Genomic DNA, 22,399 nt, shown 5'->3' with positions numbered 1-22,399 from the left:
GACTAGGTGCCGTCGCGATGGTTCACGGAGGGCGAACCGGGGTCGTGACATAAGTCATGCTAAAATAAGTAGACTAAAAGAGGGAATATTAATTACATGATTAAACGCTAAAGAAAAAATAAAAATAGGTTATGCATTTTTATCTAAATTATTGCAAAACAAAAACTAGATATTCAATACATTGTCGTTCGTAGTATTGAATTGAATGTCTTTTGTTAGCATTAGTATTTATTTGATTTTGGTTTGGGCTTTTGTTAGCATTATTTAAGTTACTAATATTAATGGCTATAAAACTCATTGGAACATTCAAAAGTTCTAAGTACAACCTTGAAATAATACCTTAAAAGATAAAATTATGAAAAAGTTTAAAAAATATTTATAAATTACATCACAATAAGTATATTTATATGTTAAATATATCTAAAATTTCTATATATGTAATGTCAGGTTGGTTTGGTTTCGGTTTAACTTTCTTTAGTTAAAACCAAACCAAACCAATTATGGTCGGGTTTTTTTTCCAATATCAAACCAAATCATAATCGGATTTTTTTTCTCGGTTTGACTTGGATTATCGGATTGGTGCAGTTTGTCGGTTTCCTTTGTACACCTCTCGGTGGCACTAAGGCAAAAGCATAACAAGTGACACCACCCATAGGCCATAGATTAGCAGTTACACTTGGCGCAGTTAGAGGAATTAGTAGATAATCTATCATTTATAGGTCATTAAGTCGAGGCTCTATATAGGGGCTGTGGAGCAATTTATACTAATGCATGTCTTAAACGGGAGGATTAAGCTAATAGCAGGTAATCTCATTGCGTTCGCCAAAGCACTAAAAAAAAAATTCTAATGTTCATCTAGTGTTCGATTGAAGCTTTGGGTTAATCAAATTACGGTTTGAGGTAAATGGATTTTTTTTTTCAATTTCAGTTGTCCGTGCATAAATTGCAGTAAGCATTCTTTTCCATTTCAGATGATTCTTCTATGGGGAATTTATTGTTGCTTATGACTTTTAGTCATTTGAATCTAAAATGTTAAATGCTTGAGATTTTTTTTTCGCAGTTTCTGTAATTATTTTTTCTGTATAAGCTATAATTGTTATTATTACGATTCTAATACAATAATTCTTATTCGTTTTATAACATTAAGATTTTTTTAAACAAGTAATCTGATTGCTAGCTCCACTATATAACATAAGAAACAACTAGCTAGATGATGAAAAGAAGAACTGTAGTTAGTACTTGCCCTTTAATTATTGACATTTACAGTATAATTAGTTGAATAAAGTATTATTTAGTTATTAGAAATTCCACTAGTATAATAGTAAATTTAAGATATTTTTGACATTTGGGACATAATTAATTTAAGCAAGAAATTAGCACAAAGAGCTTTATTAAGCTGTTATTCTGTGACATATATATTTATACATTTAAACTTTATATTATATAAATATTTTTTTGAATATTAGATTAGATTAAAGTAAATTGTGATAAATAGGTTTTGTGAAATATATATTACTTTCGAAGGAAGGACCGAAGGAGCGATAAGATATAAATCGAACGGTGTCTGCCTTATTGTTTAATATAGAAGAACGCAATCAACGAAAAAGGGGAAACTGGAAACAAATTATTTTTCATTATTGGTTCTAAAAGAAATCAAACATAAACTGAGAAACCAAATATATATATTGGGTTATTTATCTTTAGAATACTGGTTACAGAAGAAATAGGACCACTGGAAGAATTTTTCCGTTTGTACATTATTTGCAGCATAAAATGAGTAGGAGCAAAATTACAAATATGTCAAAGGATAGAAATACATCAGTTTCCTTTTCTATTGTACTTTCTTTAGTACAAAGCAAACAACTAATCCATTTTAATTCAATCAAACCCAGTTTGGTGGAACTACGAGCTTGAATCCATGCATATGTACGCACTACATCTTCATGTATATTGACTGAAGTTTATCTGTATTCGCCTGAAGGTGACACTTCAGTATTTTTACCGTATGTTTACATCAAATGGATATCAATTTATTATGGTAAAATGATTTGATGAAGTGAGAAAATATAACAATTAATTATAATTAAGTAAAATAAGTTTATATATAAATATGTTTACCTCGAAAATACGAGTAGCAATTAAATTCGATTTGTAATTTTAAAGATATGTGATTTAGTTCAATACCATTTAATAATCAAAAAAATATGAAGTATAGATGGAAATAAGTAAGACCAAACCAGTAAAGAAGGCAGTATCGACCTCGAGCCAAAGTGACCTCGAGATTGGTCAAGAACAATAAATCAAGAATAATAAAGCTAAAGGACAATTCTGATGAACAATGAGCGAGAAAGTAAGAAAGTGTATTCTTTTCCAATCATTAGATGTCATTGACAAATGATTGGGGTCCCTTTTATATAATAGGGGAACCCTAAAATAAGATACATTTCTATTTACAGTAAGAAATCCTATTGGGGACAGTTGTATAACCGCCTAGTACAGATTTGTACTAATTTGTATAAATCTATTCTGGAATTTACGTCATGATCTTGGGGACGTGGCGGGAATCTTGTCCTTCTGTAACAAACTCATAACGGCACTGTTTCGAAGTCGGTCATACCTGGCTCCGATATTCCTCGAGCACTTAGGTCTTCGAGCCTTTTATTCTACCTTCGAGCCCTAGCCTGGTCTATATTGAACTTTTGTCCTCGATGTGACTTCTCGAGCCTACAAAATCGGAGGCATATGATTTTGACCGTATATATCGGGCTTGCTCCTAGTCTATTTTGATCTCTCTCTTGAAGTGACCCTCGAGCCCACGAAATCGGGTAGCCCCGATTTCTACCGTATACAGATAGTACCCGCGTTTCTTAGAGTATAACAACAAGAAACAAATTGAGTCCTTGATCTTTATCCCGATTTGCCACGACATCATCATCGTGACATAAGCGACTGAGGAAACGAGAGCTTGGAAGTTGGCCTTTCTCGAGGAAAACTCCGAGAACTTTTAGCAAGTCCAGTAGTGGGGAAAGTTCTAAGGGCGAAGACACTTCTGCCGATAAGGACCGTGCCGCTTGGGTTTCGTGCTCTTAGTAATTTTTTGCTTTTGAGGCTGATCGGCCCTTACGAGGAACTCTTGATCGTGACCTATAGCTCTTGTAAAAAGGTTTATACAAAGCCTTTTTCCTTCCATGGCTTCTGAATCTGTTACCCTTTTGTGCGGGTCAAAGCGCCTTATCATAAAATTCCTTTTAAATGTCCAAAGTTTGAGATGGTAATGACCGATAATAAGTTCTGCCCTCTAATGTTTCTGATCAATGGTCCCTGAATGACCATTCAAACTTAAGTTTGAGTAGCTCTTAGGCTCAACAGTCAATGAGGTAAGGTAGCCCTTGGGCTTGATAGTTGAGTGAGTGAACGCTTGAACTTAAAATGAAAATAGCCTTTAGGCCTTATGGCCAAGTGAGGACATGCTCGAACTTGAGATGAGGCGGCCCTTGGCTCGAAAGATAGTCCCCGAGTGAGAGTTTTCTTGGACTCGGATAGCCTTTGAGCTTAGTAGTCAAGTGAGTACTTGCACGAACTAGAAATGAAGTTAGCCCATAGGTTTCATGGATAGTCCCCGAATGAGGGTTTGCTCGAACTCGGGTTAAGATAGCCCTTGGGCTTTTATGATCGAGTGAGGACTTGCTCGAACTCGAAATAGAGTTAGCCCTTAGGCTTTATAGTCGAGTGAGGATTTGCTCGAACTCGAAGTAAATTTGGCCCTTAGGTTTTTTTATATTGGCCCTTAGGCTCTTTTAGATCGGCGCTTAAGCTCTTTAAGTTGGGTCAATTCGGCCTCTAAGACGGCTATAATTTTCCTCTTTTTCGGCTAAAAGACTTAGTGAAAATTTCTTTATTTCTTAACATGTGTTTTTTGTACCCGTTGGGTTTTTCAAAGGTTCAATCGAACAGAACCCGTTTGTGTTAATACCTCTTGAGGCTTTTTCGAAGGCTGATGTTATCGAAGCCTTTTTTGCTTTTGCCGAGGGTAGCCGAGTTTAACTGGTTTTTTGAAGTACTCGAAGGCCTTTAATTTATGACGGAAGTCGGACGTCTCTAAGCCGCATTATTTTGGTCGTAGCCTTTTACATGACCGTAATCTTTAATATGACCGTAGTCTTTAATATGGTTGTAGCCTTTAATATGGTCGTAGCCTGTAACATGACCATAGTCTTTAATATGGTCGTAGCCTTTAATATGGCCGTAGCCTTTAATATGGCCGTAGCATTTAATATGGTCGTAGCCTTTAATATAGTCGTAGACTTCGGGTATGTCTCTTGGACTTGTTTCCCGATAACCTTTCGAACTTGTCCGAAAGGTTAGTCCCTGAGTATGATGTCCTTGGCCTTTGCGTCGAGGGATGCCTCTTTTAGGTCTTATAAATTCGAGTTCAGATAGTCGAATGTGTTGGTTGTCGATGACAGTTCCCGCGTATTCGAGGTGTATTTGCGTTTTGGCCCTTGAGTCATTTCTCGTGGAATCACAAGTATGATGTTCGTATAGTAGTAAGTTTCTTTGATACACAAAGTGTTTTGATATAGAAAGAATACTTCTTTGGATAATTGATACATGCGTACATGTTTCACCATTGGGGCTCGACTATTCTATAGGGACACGGTTCATCCGACCGTTTGGCCCATTACAAAGTTCTCCTATCGAGACCCGATGTACTAAAGTGATTTCCTTGAAACAAAGTAGACATTCGAGGGCAATGCCCTTTAGTACTCGAGGCTTATTGTAGGGAACCTCGGATACAGTTGAATTGCTCTAAGTTAACACGACAATGGTTGCCTAGTTAAAAACCTCGCCGGAAAAACCCATTTAGGACAAAAATCGATCTAAGGGAAAAAGAGTGCAACGCCTGCTTTAAGGTCCAAAGCTTCATGCCGATCCTTGTCGAAAACCTGCAAGTGTTAGTCAAAAAAATAGAAAGGATTGGATTGGGGTCGTACTTTTATTCAGATGTTGGATATTTAACGTGATCTTCCTCGGCATCAAGCCCCCCTGAATTTTGACCTCGATCATTTCTCCTCTTATTTCATGCAAAGCATTGCCCAGACTCACTGCTTCTACGGTCTGCGTTATACGGTTGATATCGATCTCTATTGAACCTAGGCTCTCTATCGATGTCCATTTTGGTCTTACCCATGGGCCTGCTAGGATAAACAGACCCGAAGGAGTCCCTAGTTGATCATCCTCGACTCTAATCTTCGACTGGTACCGATTATGTACGTCGGCCCAAGTGACAGCCGGGTATTTGAGTAAACTTTGCTTCAACTAATGTGAAGCTATAGAACTCCGAGTGTTGAGACCTTGAGTGAAAGCTTGAATAGCCTAGTCATCGGTGACCGGAGGCAAATCCATTCTCTCTACTTGGAACCGAGATACGAATTCCCTGAGCATCTCGTTATCGTTCTATCTTACCTTGAAAAGGTCTGACTTTCTCGTTGCAATTTTAATGGCTCCGGCGTGTGTTTTTACAAAAGAATCTACAAGCATGGCAAACGAATCAATAGAATTAAGGGGTAAGTTATGATACTGTATCAAGGAACTCTTGGATAGAGTCTCCCCGAACTTCTTCAGTAGTACGGATTCGATTTCATCATCTTCCAAGTCGTTTCCTTTGATGGTGCACATATATGAGGTGACATGTTCATTCGGATCGGTCGTCCCGTTATACTTGGGAATCTCGGGCATACGAAACTTCTTGGGGATTGGCTTCGGATCCGCACTAGGGGAATGGTCTTTGCACGAACTTTTTAGAATCTAGTCCTTCTAAGATTGGGGGTGCCCCCGGTATTTGATAAACACGGGAGTTATAAGTCTCTATTATTTTGTCATTATCCTCAATCTTCTTGTCCCTCGACTCGATTCTCTTGGTGAGTTCCTCGAGCATCCTCATAATCATGGGGTCAGTTCCCGAGCCATTACCGTTTGGTCTCTCTGACACCGGCTCAGTACGTCGAGTGTCCCCTGGTTCGACCACACTTGGAATTTTATCCTGACTTTGAAGTTAAGTGATGGCAATCTGTTGAGCTTGTAGCATCTCGAATATTACTTGTAGCTTGATTCCCCCATCTCTTATACCATGTGTTCCTTGGCCCCTAGATTGGGCTTCCCTGCGTACACTTCCTCCGAGGTCTGCACCTAGATCCGCATTCAAAGCAATGTGTGAACTAACATCGACTGGTTCCACATTTGGCACTTTCTCAAGGTTTATCGGTGGTACACATGCCCATACATTGTTGTTTTCCCCATGAAATCCAAGGCCACTGTTGTCGTGTACAGGTGTGTTTTGCGAGTTTGACATGTTTTTATCTGAGAACAAAAATTCTTGACAAGAACAAGTGTAAAAATAACGTGTGTTATGAGAATCAGTACTGAAATAATCACTATTATCTTTAGCCCCACGATGGGCGCCAAACTGTTTACCTCGAAAATACGAGTAACAATTAAATTTGATTTGTGGTTTTAAAGATATGTGATTTAGTTCAATACCAATTAATAATCAAGAAATATGAAGTATAGATGAAGGAAATAAGTAAGACCAAACCAGTAGAGAAGGCAGTATCGACCTCGAGTCAAAGTGACCTCGAGATTGGTCAAGAACAATAAATCAAGAATAATAAAGCTAAAGGACAATTCTGATGAACAATGAGCGAAAAAGTAAGAGAGTGTATTCTTTTCCAATCATTAGATGTCATTTACAAATGATTGGGGTCCCTTTTATATAATAGGGGAACCCTAAAATGGGGTACATTTCTATTTACAATAAGAAAATTGGGGACAGCTGTATAACCGCCTAGTACGGATTTGTACTAATTTGTACAAATCTATTCCGGAATTTACGCTATGATTTTGGGGACGTGGCGGGAATCTTGTCCTTCTGTAACAAACTCATAACAACACTGTTTCAGAGTCAGTCATACCTGGCTCCGATGTTCCTCGAGCACTTAGGTCTTCGAGCCTCTTATTCTACCTTCGAGCCCGAGCCTGGTCTATATCGAATTTTTGTCCTTGATGCGACTTCTCGAGCCTACAAATCGGAGGCATATGATTTTGACCGTATACATCGGGCTTGCTCCTAATCTATTTCGATCTCGCTCTTGAAGTGACCCTCGAGCCCACGAAATCGGGTAACCACGATTTCTACTGTATACAGACATATTATGCTTCTATTTGTTTTGATGTTAGAATCCAATGTGCATAACGAAAGAGATATCTTCCATCGGCGCAAATACTGTGATGAACAAATCGTCTAAAAATAGAAACCAGCCAAATCCTGGAGAGTAAGCTTACGTCCCCGATTCGTATATGCTGTTTGTTAGGGACTAACAAATGTCACTTGGTTACAAAGGATTTGAGTTCTAATAATATAAAGATTCTATGTATATTTTATCAGTTACCAATTTATACTTATCACAAATTATTTATAATAATATTATAAATATCTTACTCCTTTCGATCCATTTTAATTGATTTTTTGGCATTTTTCTTGTAGTCCATAATATTTGATTTTTTAGATTTCAAGAAGAAATTAATTTCTTATTTCAAAGTTGTCCTTAGAGTAAAGAGCTTAGGAGTATTTATTATATTTTCAACGAACAAATTAAGATTGATATTGCATGCAGTTGCCCCCCCCCCCCATAACCATTAGCCATAAGACATTAATTACGTTTGGTGTTTAGAATTGTGTCTCATTTGTGAATATAACTTCTACCAGAATTCTGTTTCACATCTTTGCTGTCTATCTGCATAAAAGAAACGTATCCAACACTGGTTGGGAGTACAAACTGGACACATGCAATGGTAAAAGTAGAGAACGTAAAGGACTCTTTATTGGAGTGTTAACTGTTATTCCTATTATTATTGATATTGATATTGATTTGGAAAGGCAATAGGAATTAAAATTGGTTAATTTGGCTTGCACTGCACGTGGCCACGAACAAAATGCATGTAATATACCGCAAAAATCAGTTCCGAGATTTTCCCTATCAATTCTCATTTATCCACCAAGGAGAAAGAGAGAGAACCAATTAAAACGTGGGTAATTAAACTGAATCGTATGTATATAGGACTCTCACACAAAGAGCCAACTCGACATTCAAGTCGTTGCTGGGATCCAGGAGATCACTCTCCTTTGCTGATTTTATTTCTTCACTTTCGTATTTAAATCTTCCTTAATTTCCACATATCAAGAAGAAACATGAGGAGCAAAAAAAGAGACCATACCAAAGATTGTGAGTTTTTTCTCTCTTTCTTTGTATATGTACACGCAGATTTTGTCAACAAGAAAGAAGAGAAGGAATAAAGAGAATTAATGAAGGAGATGAAGATGGAGGAGATAAAGAAAAAGTTGAAGAGATCAAATGTATTGATAGGAATGTTAACAGTTCAAGCAATAGCAACTGGATTACAACTTCTTTCAAAGGTGATATTAAGTAAAGGGACCTTTGTTTTCGCACTCATGGCTTACCGTCATGTCGTCGCCACTCTATGTATCGCACCTTTTGCTTTTATTTGGGAAAGGTTATCTTTATCTTCCTTTTTCTTTTCCTCTTTCAAATTAATGAGTTTCAGTACAGTTAATGTCATTTTCTTTAATATATGTATCTTTTTTCTGATTACGTTTTTTTTTTTTTTGGTGTTTGTTATTTTGTAGAGATAGCTTGAAGAAAGTGACATGGTCCGTTTTTTTCTGGCTTTTCATGATCGCATTAACCGGGTAAGTTTTGTTTGTTCCAAAAAAAAAAAAATCTCGTTTCAAGATTTTTAGTGTAAGGCTTAACAAACCATGCATGGGAACTTGAGCCTTTTTTATGATGGCAAAATGACAAATGGGTCGTTCTATTTCTTGCCACCTTTCATGACAATAGTTTTTTTTCTGAATTTCTTTTCTATATTATGTACTAATAGAGTGAGGGCATGTACGAGAAGGCAATGACGAAGTGTTAATACTACTCAATTCAATAGTTCTAAGAAAGCGGATTTGCTCATATAATCCTTTAACACTAGATCATTCTTTGTCGATTTGCGCTTAGAGTACTTATGAAACATGCATTAAGATGTAGTCCTCTGTCGATTAGTTCTATGGACATTCATGTTTTATATCAAATCAACAAGTTTCTTGTGAATTAGTTTGGTTGATTTTCTGAAATATGTAGTATTATATATTTCTGAATTTGACCACCTATATGTTATTTCTATGACAACAAGTATGTTTCAGATCACCATGTTAGTTAGGGTCGTTTGTATGAATCCTCAATATCAATGCACATTTTTTTTAGCTCTATAATTTCTTTTTCAAGTTTTTTTTTTTTTGGTGAAATTTTTTTTATTAATCTCCACGAACAAGTACAGTATTCTCAGCTTCGTACAATCTGCCTCTCCTAAATGTTACCTTCTAAATTCTTATTCTATTCTTCATGCGTATATAACTTTACAACTGTTTCAAGTATCTATATTATGTAAACTATGAACACTCTCTAAGTTAAGCTAAGTTTGTTGCTCAGTCACTCCCTTTCTTTATTGCCCTGCTTTATGTTGATGAATATGTTTCTACGCATTTTGCACTCTTGTTGTATCTGTTCCATCACGACTTCAGGTCGTGGTATTTGGATTCCCAGTACGCCAGGTTCCTTGCTTTCCAGATGTGATAAACCACTGCTGCCATAGTTGCAATAACAAAAGCCCTGCAGTTTCTACCTTTGGTGGTCCTTGCTAATATCCTCCATATCTCATTTATGTCCATCTGTTGCACTCCACTTCCTGTCCAGTTAAGTATACCTTGTAGGCACCTTTGGGAGAATGCACATTCAAAGTACAAATGTTCTATGGTCTCTGTGTTAGCACCACACATTACACATTTATCATCTTGACTTATTCCTAGTCTGTATAGCCTCTCTTTTGTGAGTAATCTTTTATGCAACACCAACCAGCAGATGAAACTATGTTTTGCCATATTTCCTCTGCTCCATACTCATCTCCACCAAGGCCAGTCCTCCTGCTCTCCCATTCTCCATTTGTAGCCAGCATTCACTGTGTATTTACCTTGAGTTATTAGCCAGTCATTTATCACAAAACCTGTTGCAAATGTATCTCTTATATTGCAGACCTTTTTCCAGTACCAACAGCAATCCAGTGGGGGATATATTGCCACCAACTAGTACCCTTTAAGTAGATATTATTGATCCATTTGACCCACAAGTTATCAGCTTTTTTAGCAATGTTCCAAACGTATTTTGCTATTGCAGCTTCATTTCACTTCTGGCACTCTGTGATTCTCAGTCCTCCTTCTCTCTTTGGCCTGCATACCAGGTCTCAGGCCACAAGAGGGGTTCTATTTGTGACCACTTTATCATCCCATAGAAAATTTCTACATATTGCAAAGATTCCTTTGAGCACTAACTTTGGTAAGATGAAAATGGAAGCCCAGTAGCTATGTATATGAAGTAGAACTGAATTAATGAGCATCACTCTCCCGGCATAGGAGAGATGTCTGGTACCCCAGCTCATTGCTCGTGCTGTTAGTCTCTCATTCAAAACTTCACAATCCATTTTTGATAGTTTTCGAGCAGATATTAGTACTCCAAGGTATCTAAAAGGTAGGGTGCTTTTTTGCATAGCCAGTCATAGTAAGTTTTCCTCATATTGGGGTTGCATGCTCACACTGAATATGTTTGACTTTGCTGCATTTGTATATAATTCTGAAGTATTGGAAAATATCTTCAATCCTCTCAGTATAAGGAGGACAGACTGGAAGTCTCCTCTGCTAAATAACAAGACATCATCTGCAAAACATAGATGATGCAGCCTAAGACTTTTACATTTTGCATGAAACCCAAATTCTTGATGATTTTCCACCTAGTCCATTATTATTGTAAAGTATTTCATGCATATGACAAATAGAAGAGGAGAGATAGGGCCCCCTTGTCTCAGCCCTCTTCTACCTATTATATTTCCATATAGCCCTCATTCATTGAAATACAGTACTTAGCTGTTGTGATACAATTCATAGTCCATCGGATGAAATGGTATGAAAAATTCAGTGCATGCATTATCTCTTCCACAAACTCCCATTCAATAGTGTCATATGCTTTTTTCAAGTCTACTTTATCAGGCAGTTGCTGGTAGTGTGTTTTTTGTTCTACAGTCTAACCAAGTCCTGGAAAATAAGCACATTCTAGGCAATGGATCTTCCTGCTACAAATGCACTCTGATTAACAGAAATGATCTCTGGCGGCACCTTCGTCAGTCTATTGGACAACATCTTGGAAATTATCTTGTATATTGTGTCGCGGCATGCTATGGGTATATAGTCTCCCACAGTTTCAGCATGATCCTTCTTAGGAACTAGAGCGAGTACAGTTTCATTCCATACCTTCAAAGGTTTCCCAGTTTTGAAGAATTTCATCACCCTAGCTAATAGGTCATCCTTAATGATATCCCAATAGTTGATATAGCCGTCTGTACCTGGGGCTTTCTCACATTCTATCTCCCATAGGGCTGTTTCATCTCATGTTCAGTGAACTCTTCTATAAGCATCTTCCTATGCTCCCCTGAGACCACTGGGCCATCTTTCACAGTTGAGCTGCAGACTCTGGTCCTGCTAGTAGGGATGTACATAGGTTGGGTTGGTTCAGATTTTACGATTACCAAACCAAACCAATTGTGTCGGGTTATTAAATCTAAATATCAAACCAAACTAATAAAACTCGGGTTTTTCAGTCTCGAGTTCTCGGATTTTCTCGGATTTTCGGGTTATTCGAGTTTTTTTCGGTAAAATCTTCGTAGAACAAAATATATAATTTGTGCACAAAATATTTCTTTAATCCTAGTAAGATACAATTATATAAAGTATTTTCCAAGAAAATAATACAAAATATGAGATGTGTCATGGCATTATCCTAAAATATTCAACAATAAAGACAATAAAAATTATGTAATATAAATATTGCTAATTAAAAAACCATAATAAAAATAGACATAATCTAAAAGTACTAAGTCATGCTAAAGTAAGTAGACTAATAAGGGAGTTTTAATTACATTTTTATCTAAATTATTGCAAAACAAAAAATAGATATTCAATACATTCTCGTTTGGGGTATTGACTATTGAATTGGATGCCTTTTGTTAGCATAAGTATTGATTTGATTTTGGTTTGGGTTTTTTTTTTAGTATTATTTAATTTACTAATATTAATGGCTATAAAACTTATTGAAACAGTCAAAAGTTCTAAGTCAAACCTTAAAATAATACATTAAAAGATAAAATTATGAAAATTTTTAAGAAATATTTATAAATTACGTCATAATAAATATATTTATATATTAAATATATCTAAAAAATTTATATATATAATGCCGGGTTGGTTTAGTTTCGGTTTGACTTTCTTTAGTTAAAACCAAACCAAATCATAGTCGGGTTTTTTTATCGGTTTGACTCGGATTATTGGGTTGGTGTGGTTTGTCGGTTTTATTTGTACATACCTACCTGCTAGTGCCTGAAGATCCTAACAAAGATGTGTAGAACTCTACAAAACTTTGTGCTATCACTGGTAAGTCAGTACTGATCTCTCCATTGTTACTCTTGATTGTGAAAATCTTGTTGGTATTTCTTCTTGCGTTTAGAATACTATGAAAGAACTTTGTGTTCAAATCTCCATAGTTTTAGCCATTGGATCTTGCATTTCTGTCTGAAGTATTGGTCTCTAGCTAGCTTCCATTTCTGGTACTCTTCTATTAATCTCCTTTCATACTCTATTAGCTGTAGGTTCTTAAGGTCTTTATGCAATTTGCTTTGACATTCATCCAGCTCCTTCTTGACCTTTTCTGTATTGATTTCCACATCACTAAAGTTTGCTTTGTTTATTCCCTTAAGAGTGGATTTGAGTCTGTTCAACTTTCCTACCATCCCAAACATTTTTGTACTAGCTATACTTCTTTCCCAGCTAAGCTTAACTGTCTACTGAAAGTTTGGTGCCTGACTCCACATGTTGAAGTATTTAAATCTACATTGGTTTGGTTGTTGCCCAGTTTCCCAGTTTATTATTACTGGACAATGATCTATTAGTCCTTCATTTCCAAAGTGTGCTTCAGGACTTGGTAGAGTGGTAATCCAGTCACTATTGACTAGGACTCTATCAATTTTGTTGTAAGCTCTGCTGCAATCTCCATGCTTGTTATTCCATGTGTAGAATGCCCCTGATGATCTCAGATCCTTTAAAGAACAAACTTGAACACAATGCTTAAACTCTCTTATTTCTGACAGAGAGACAGGACTGCCAATTCTCTCATCTCTGTTGAGAATACAATTGAAATCTCCCAATACTACCCGTCCCTTATATTGTACCATGCATCCCCATAAGTTGTTGCCATAGTTCCCTTCTTAGAGCCTGGTCATTGAACTCATACACTGGTGTCACCTGAAACACCAGCTTAGTCCCTCTATGTATCACCTCACAATGGATCATTTGTGAGGCCATTTCTTTTATGTTAACTTCAAATATTTGTGGCTTCCAGAGTAACCAAATCTACCACCAGGGTGATGGTTAAGATTTATGGTGAAACACCATCCATTACATAGGTTAAAGGTTGCTACCTGAGCTTTATGCTTTTAACCTTTGTTTCCAGGAGTCCAAATAGACCAACTTTATAGTTGTGCATAAACAGATTCATTTCTTTTTATTTTGCCTGTCTATTCAGACCCTTGGTGTTCCAAAATTCAATTTTATCTAGCATGGGGGAGGGGGGATTTCCCCACCCTTTCCCGTACCTGGACCCATCACTGTGTTCTTAATTGTACTACTTATTGAAGCCATAGCTTGGTTCCCCCTTGGTGCTACGGCTGAGTTGGTAGCATTTTCAGCTTGCTTCATTTCTTTCCTTTTCCTCCCTCTCCAGGCTTCCCTTCTTTGTTGTTTGTCATTGTTGCACTACTTACTTCTCCTAGAGATGCAAAGGGATTGCTTGTAGTAACAACCACCTCTTTGTACTGCATCTGTTGTCTAGGTCTTCTAGGGCTATGCTGCAGTTCCTTCACTTTATCTCCATCTGTCTTGCTTTCCCCAGCTGTTGTGTTATCTTTTTGTATGATATTCACCTGCGCTTTTTGAGTATCTTCTGGCTGCTTATTCAGCTTTCTGCCTTGCTGCTTCTCATGTCCAAAGATCTTACAATGTTCGTAAAGTATAGGTTTCCATTCATACTCCACTCTCTGCTTGATTACCTGCATTCACTTTCAAACAGGATTATATCTGGGTATGTTTGGTTCAATTGGACCTCAACCAGTACCCTAGCATACAACAACCTTTCTTTCATAGTGGTTTTTGCATCAGCTTTCACTAGTTTTCCAACCAATCCTGCTATTTTTGTTAGTGTCGCTTGCCTCCAATACTTCAGATCCAATCCTATCAATTTTATCCAGATAGGTACATTTTCAGCTGTGATCTTGTTCATTTCCTTTTCTGGTCTCCATGGCTTTACAATCACAGGTTCCTATCAAAAGTCTGAATCCCATCTTCAACTACTTTCTATGACTGTTACAGTACCCTTCTATGATTGTTAGGGGGAGTATTCGATCCCAACACATAGCAGACAACAGCTGATTGCCAGTATTCTATCTCCTCCTTAATATCATTCATGGTGATTTTTATATTCGTAGCCAGTTTTTCTGCTGCTACTAAGTCAAAACCCTCCCTCAATTGTGATTTCCCAACTATATTACTCCATGATTTAGGGCTAGGGGTTAGTTTTTTGGTTTGTACCTTTCTCAGTTGTAGATTTCTCCTCTACATCAACTCGATCTACCCAAGATGCCCTGCTTGTGTTCTGTTCGCCAGTATTTGCATTTGGTGTACCAGTAGTTGCAATTGGTGTACCAATTGCCCTGCTAGGTGCCATTGGAGTCACTATCAGATGCGATGTCTGCTAAAACTCCAGTGGAACTACTCCTTGGATTACATTCACACTCTTCGTTCTCTTAGCATCCTCTGACTGGGGAATCCCCCTTCTCCCCATGTTTATCACTGGTAGGTTGCTCTTTATTCCTTGCCCTCTCCCTCCCGTCTTCGATTTCCTTGCCATCCAGTCTTAGCTGAGAGGAGCTCTCATTCTAGAGAGAGAAAGTTTTTTCTATGAACATTTTTTAGCAATGAAATCAAAGTTTATTAGCGTAGAAAACCTTGTTATAGATAGGGGTATCAATATTAGCCTCTCGGAATTAATCTCTCTACCTTGATAAAGTAGAGGTAAGGTATGCGTATACACAATCTTTTCAAGACTCCATTTATATAATTTCACTGGGTTTTTTGTTTTTGTTGTTGTTTCGTGACCCACTCAACCCGTCTAAAATTGAGCTGTCAAATTATTAACTCAATCCATTTTGATACGCTCAATTTAATCCATCTAGAAGTTGAGTTGATTTGGACTAAATATGTAACTCAAATTGACCCATGAGAAACCTTGTCAAAATAGTAAAATACTTCTTTATTTGATATGTTATAATATATGGCCATAACATAAAGAAAAGCAATTTTTATTAGTTTTACTAGGTAATTACACAATGAATCAAATGAAGAAATTAAAACAGAGTTGATTGGGTTGGGTGATGATGAGCTATTATTTAGGGCATCTCCAACCCTTGCACCATTTTTTTTACATCAAAATAGTGTAAACACCAAAAATGTACAAATTAATTTCAACCCACTACACTATTGTTTTACACAAAAAAGAATATTTCTTTTATATTCTTCTGTCTCTTCTATATTATATTATTTTCTTTTATTTAAATTTATTTTTTATTTCATAAAACAAATCCTTTCTTTTTCCTTTTTTACATTCATCCCATATAACTCATATTCCTTTCTTATATATCCATTTAATATAAAATTATTTTATACCATAAATTTTTAAATAATATAAATTGTAAGCAAATATTAAAAATTATACATATTTATGGATAATCCAAATAAAACAAAATCACTGATATGATATAATTAAATTAATATTATATTATGGTAAAATTTAATTTAATTTTTACATAAATATTCAACTTCCAGGATTAGTATGTTACTCCCATAAATTTTGTTTAATTTCTACATAAATATTCAACTTCCAGATTTACACTTTTTATTTTTTTAGGGTTATACATTTTTATACAATTATAATTTACAGTAAAATTAACTAACAATTTTGTATAAAAATAATATATACGAAAATTTATTTATAAAAATTATACACCAAAATTAAGATGTAAAATTAATATTATAACAATATTACATAAAAACTATAAGTAATTACAAAAACTATTATATGTTGAATTAAAAGTGTTATATAATAAAATATTAATGAATAGTGATGGTGATGATGAATAGTGTTACATCAACACACCAAAATGATGTAAAAATGGTATTGGATTGGAGCACCAAAACACCAAATCTTATATCAAAATAGTATTTGAAGTCAAAAATAGTGTTGGATTGAAGATGGCCTTAGCCCATTTTAACCCAGTTCATTTCATCCGTTTATTAACTCAACTCATTTTTAACCCATTCAGGTTCAGTAGACTGATCCGTTTGATACGCCTATTTATAGATATCCATACGAGGAGACTTTACTTTCCTAGCTGCTGTTTCGATAATTACATGTACATCTTGGTAGTTGTCGATGCAATGATGTCCTTTGGTTGTGCCTTCCGATATATAGGATCAATCAGACTTCGCGTTAGATACTTTGGGCCATGGATTACTACAATTTGGCGTGTCTCGACATACAGGCGTGTCTTTATGTGCACAATTTGGTGATCTTATATCAGTAATCCATCAGAATGTTCATACTCTAATAAACAGCATTATTGTGGAATCCGACAATGTGAATGAGTTTATGACTATACTCAATCAGAATGATTAAAATGATCGAGATAATTTAACAAACCCATGTCTTAATTTATACATGAAAAGGTGTGTTGATGCAACGGACGAGCATCTCCTCTTGTATTATACTAACTTTAATATTTGGTAAAACCAACTCATGTAGGACTTGAGAAGCATACCATTAGATATATTTGGTTGCCACCATTTATGGCAAGGATTTGTAGCCACTAGTCAGTAACCTCAGGGGGTTTTGGTATTAATCAACATCTTTATGATTAGGTTAGGATTTAGGTTAAGCATCTTTTTAAATTAATTGAACGATCAAAGCCTTTTTATTGCCTCTGGATAATCATTAAACTACCACAAATGGTGTTAGCTTGCTTCGCTTCTCTCTAACATGATTGGTATTAGTCTTCCAAAAAGACAAAAGATAATGAAAATAGGAACGAGAAAGCGATATCCATCCTTCTAAAAATAAATAGGAGGAAACTTTAGGAAATTTCTCAACTGTTTACTCTGCTTCAAGATTATCTTTTTCTAAATAAGCTAGCATTTAGACCTAAATTTGGTTGAAACTTAAAAAAAATAAGTTTTTAAAGATAAAAATTATTTTTGAAAGTTGTAATTGTGTCTGGACATGCATTTTACTTGAAAAGAATTTGAAGCTTTGTGAGTATAAAACTTCAAAAACTCTCTAGAGCAGTTTTTGGGATTTGAAGATTTTGTTTCCAAAATCTGCCAAAAAATAGTTAAAATCTATAAACAAATAGATATTTTAAAATATTTTTTTTTTAAAGCTCCTAAATTTTATGGTCAAACGGGAGCTAAGAGACAAGGGCGGCCCAAGAAGATTGGTGGCTTAAAGCCAATTTTTAATCTGGGGCCTTTCGGAAGGAAAAAAAATTCATATATATTTTTAATTGAAGTCTACTTTTTAGCTTTTAATATGTAAAGTTGTTAATAGTTTCTTTTATAAATAATTTAATCTCTCTTAAGAATTGTTGATCTTAGAAAATAGAACCAGATTCAAGAAGTTTATAACTTGATATCGAAATAGTTTTTGATGTTCTAATATACTTGTTAAAACGCTTGAAACCTGAGGGAGGAAAAAAGGAAGAAAAAAAAAAGAATGTGCAATATAGCTTTATTCAACGGTACTCTTCAACTCTTGTTTTTTATAGAAAAAATAAAACTCTTTTCTTTCTACAGAGAACAATATAACTTTTATCGAGAACTTAAGCTTTTTTGTAGAAACCAAGAAGAGAATATAAGAATGTAGTACCCGTTTTCTGATGAGAAAGATAAAAAATAAGACTTGGACTATTGAAGATACCAAAAAACGGATTCTAAAAGTTTATTACACGTTTTTAGTGTTAAATGTAAAAGGAGAATAATAATATAGGCACCTCACTAATGATGTAAATCATAAAATTTAGATAATGAAAAATTTTATATTTGGATAAGGGTTTAGGGGGAGTGATTCTCTTTCTCCAATTTTTGCTTAAACGGTTACATCAACACTAAATTAAAAGTTATCTTTACTTTATATAAAATATTTTTTATTTTCAATTTAACATACACAATATATTTAGACCCTACCTCTAAAGATTGTTGTAAGATATATATGATCCAACTTACCTTAATTAGATATATTGGGTTCGAGTCCTGTAGTTAAAATAAATCCTATTAAAATATGTTCTCTCTTTTGCTAGGTCTTACGCGGTACGAATATAGATTAGTCGATGTCTCAATACTAATACGAGTAGAAAACAAAAAGAAAAAAATTTGGGGTCCTCAAAATTTAGGGCCCAAAGCCTTTGCTTTTAGTGGCTTGACCGTTGGGACAACACCTTATCTTATACGTAAGAAATTAAGTATGTCACATGTCATTATTAGTACACTTTGATTCAGATAGGGGATCCATTCCCAGGTAGATTCAAACCTGCAAATGGATACCAACTAGTACCTAGTTGCCAAACCCTGAAAGCTTGCAAGCAATTGTTATCCACAAGTATTTTGTTGGCACATAAATGTAACCAACTTATATTGCTCCAAAATATTCTTCCTGATTAGTCAGTATTCCTTCTGTATTTTTTGGTCTTAATGGTTGTTTCTTAGTTTGAAACACAATAATACTAAAACTCATTGCTGCCATATATTACTGAAACACTCCATGTGATAATTATGTATTATAGAACTTACAATCTGCAAGTGTTTGCATGGTTAATTATTAGTAGCATTTTACATAGCTCTTTAATAAATTTATACCAATGCAACAGGATTATAATGGCTATGGGACTTTTCTATTATGGCCTCCGAGACACGACTGCAACATATGCTACTAACTTCCTCAATCTAATTCCAATAGTGACCTTTATCTTCTCAACTGTATTACGGTATGAAATTAATTGATGTTTCCTCATTTATAGCATTAAGTTCTGGACAAGGAATATATCAAGCTCATTTATGTCTTTGCTAATTTTACTTCTGTTTTTTATATGCTGAAGTGTTGAAAAGCTAAGATTGAAGACCAAGGCTGGTAAAGTTAAACTTATAGGTGCAATGTTGTGCTTGGCTGGAGCACTGACTATTACACTCTACAAAGGCAAAGTGTTCCATATCAGTCATCACAACAAGCATCAAAATAGTTCCAAGGATCATACGAATATGGTTCGTGGAACTATTTTCTTGATATGTAGCTGCATGTCTTATGGTTGTTGGTTCCTTATACAGGTAAATTTGTAGCCAAGGTTAAGGCAATTAATTTTTTGAGATAAATTGTTAGCTTCATATCGATGTATAAGATGAGTAATTTATGCTATTATCACTTTCTTAATTATGTAACAGGCCAAGGTGTCCAAAGTGTTCCCCTACAAATATTCTTCAACATTTATTATATGTGTAATAGCAACGATCCAAAGCGTGGTAATTGGATTATGCATAGATAGAAGAAAGGTTTCTTGGAAACTGGGATTGAATTTGCAGCTAATCACTATCTTCTACTCGGTAAGAGTCAATTCCATAATTCATGCTTGGCAAATTTGGATCAGTGAGTAATTTTGGTATTGAATTAAAGGTGTGTGTAACATACCAAAAATGCTCTTAGAATCTTGTGGTGCATGTTAATCTTATAAGGGGTGTAAATATGAAATGGAGGAAGTAGTATCAGTTTGAAAACATCTACTTGAGAGAAAAGCTAATAGTGCCTGTAAAATGCAGGGAGCGTTAGCAACGGCAGCAACATTTTGTCTGATATCATGGGCAGTTGCAAGAAGAGGACCAACGTACCCCTCTATGTTCAATCCTCTGTCTTTGATTTTTATAGCTATCACAGAAGCTGCCTTTCTTGGTGAAGAGATCAGTATCGGAAGGTAAAATTGAGATCTTTCATGCTCAAGATATTGGTTCTAATTTGCTAGTTAAAATATTTGTGATGCAAGACTCAAACTAAGAGCTCGTTTGGACATAAAGAATTTTTTTATTTTTTCCGAAATCAGTGTTTGGCCATAAAAATTTTAATTTTCACTTGAAGATGAATTTTGGAATTTTTCGAAAATTTGAAAAACTTCAAAAAGCTATTTTTTAAAATTTTCACTCAGATCACTCATAAAAATTTAAAAATAACCCAAAATTATATTCATGTCCAAACACAACTCTAATTTCAAATATCAGTTACTTGAAAAAAAATCACTTTTTTTTTTTGGAATTTTACAATTCTTATGTCCAAACACCCACTAAGTAGTCGTTTGGACATTAAAAAAAAATCATTTTTTGGAAAAGCGGTATTTGGAATTTAAAATTGTGTTTGAACATGAATTTCACTTGAAAAAATGTTACCGTTGTATAAGGGGAAACCAAATTTTACATGAAAAAGTGGTACAATCCACTTTTTCAATATTTAAAACTCATCTTCAAATTTTTTGATATACATCTTTAAAAATTCAGTTAAATGTATAATAACATGATTTGAAAATATTTTTCGGAAAAAGATAATTAAAAAAATTGTGTTTGCTATATTGTTAAGTTTAGTTGCCTACTTTCATTAAATTACAACACTTCAAAAACTTTTTTTTTTTTTTTTTTTTTGCAGCTTGATTGGCATGTTTCTGATCATAGTGGGATTGTACTCGTTCCTGCGGGCAAAGAGCAAAGAGCTCACAGTACGAATTGAATCGGATGCAGTGGATGCTGAAGCATCACCACCTCAAAATGAAGGAATGCATTCTATAAATATGGAAATTCCAATTTTAGCTCGTGAAAGTGCTAAATTTCAATCCCCTATTCAAACACAAGAAGCAAAGGAATCCAATGTGTCCAGCAAGATAAACAAATTAACAGAAAAGTAGTATAAAGTTTTGGTGATGAATGATTTAGTAGGAGTTGCTTTCGACGACATTTGGAGGGACCAGTTTTGCCAAGGGCTGGGCATATACCGGGTAAAACTGATAATCCGAACCGTTAATTTTTTATTAAGTTATCGGTATTGGGTTATTAGGTTATCGGTTCGGGCCTCGATTTGCCAATTTTATTAATGGGTTAACCGATAACCCCATAAGAATTAATAAAATTACGACTTTATCCTTAAGTATATACAAATGTTAGGGCTTCAGTTCATTCTCTCCTATTCTTTCTCAACCCCACTCTTCAGTTGCTTCTTCTTCATTCTTCATTCTTCATTCTTCATACACCTTACTAGTTACTCCTAGCGTAAATCTTTAGTATACTATATGTGAATTCTTCTCTTTTTTGCTTAACTCCGATGAATTGTCTTTTTTTTTTTTGCTTAACTCTAGATTGAGTTATCTTATCGGGTAAACCGATAACCGATTAACCGATATCCGATAACCGATATCTTATCGGTTCGGTTATCGGTTTATCAAATTTATAAACCGATAACCGATATGTTAAACCAATAATATTCATAACCGAACCGAATCGACCGATGCCCAACCCTAGTTTTGCCACGGAATTCAGTACTCTTTGTCCCTTCGATACTTCAAGAGCCTCTAACCCTCAGGTGTTGTATACTGATGAATTAAAGCCAACATTCAATCTATAGTGTCTACTTGATTCAGACTTGCGTCCTAGTAATGTAACATGTCAAACTCCTTTTATTTAATTTGTTGTAATAAAATTTTGTCAGACAACATTGCTATTGACATTGGTTGATTAAGTAGTTAAATAAACATATATATCATCTAATCACATACTAAATGACCGTGACTGGAGTTGACATTCTTTAGTATGGTTTTGTGTTGGTTGAATAATAGTAGTAGAATAAGTCAAAAGATATTTTTAGTTGTTTTTTATTTGTTTGTTTACCTAATATCTAGGAGATTTGTTTTCTGTTACCTAGAGTCTAGTAATTAGTTCCTATTGTTTTGTTTATTTTTGCTGTAATTGCGTATAAAAGGCAGATGTTGAATAAAGAGTGAATGAAGCCGCAGCTCATTCGACTAAAATATTTCTATTTCCTTGTTTCAGATT

General features: G+C 35.1%; 1 protein-coding gene across 1 annotated transcript; it reads left to right on the top strand.

Annotated features, from left to right (window-relative positions):
* The first annotated feature begins 802 nt into the window (after positions 1-802).
* On the top strand, positions 803-21,574 carry LOC104237580 (WAT1-related protein At5g64700-like). Its single transcript, XM_009791755.2, has 8 exons — positions 803-900; positions 8,322-8,571; positions 8,705-8,767; positions 19,192-19,308; positions 19,420-19,645; positions 19,760-19,918; positions 20,132-20,283; positions 21,003-21,574. Exons 2-8 carry the CDS (start codon positions 8,363-8,365, stop codon positions 21,256-21,258), a joined length of 1,182 nt encoding a protein of 393 aa, XP_009790057.1. The 5' UTR covers positions 803-900; positions 8,322-8,362; the 3' UTR covers positions 21,259-21,574.
* Positions 21,575-22,399: the final 825 nt, after the last annotated feature.

Source organism: Nicotiana sylvestris, chromosome 3 (assembly GCF_000393655.2).
Source record: "Nicotiana sylvestris chromosome 3, ASM39365v2, whole genome shotgun sequence".
Classification (NCBI taxonomy): Eukaryota; Viridiplantae; Streptophyta; class Magnoliopsida; order Solanales; family Solanaceae; genus Nicotiana; species Nicotiana sylvestris.
The sequence above is the reverse complement of the archived record's forward strand: the minus strand, read 5'-3'. Positions and strand labels throughout refer to the sequence as shown.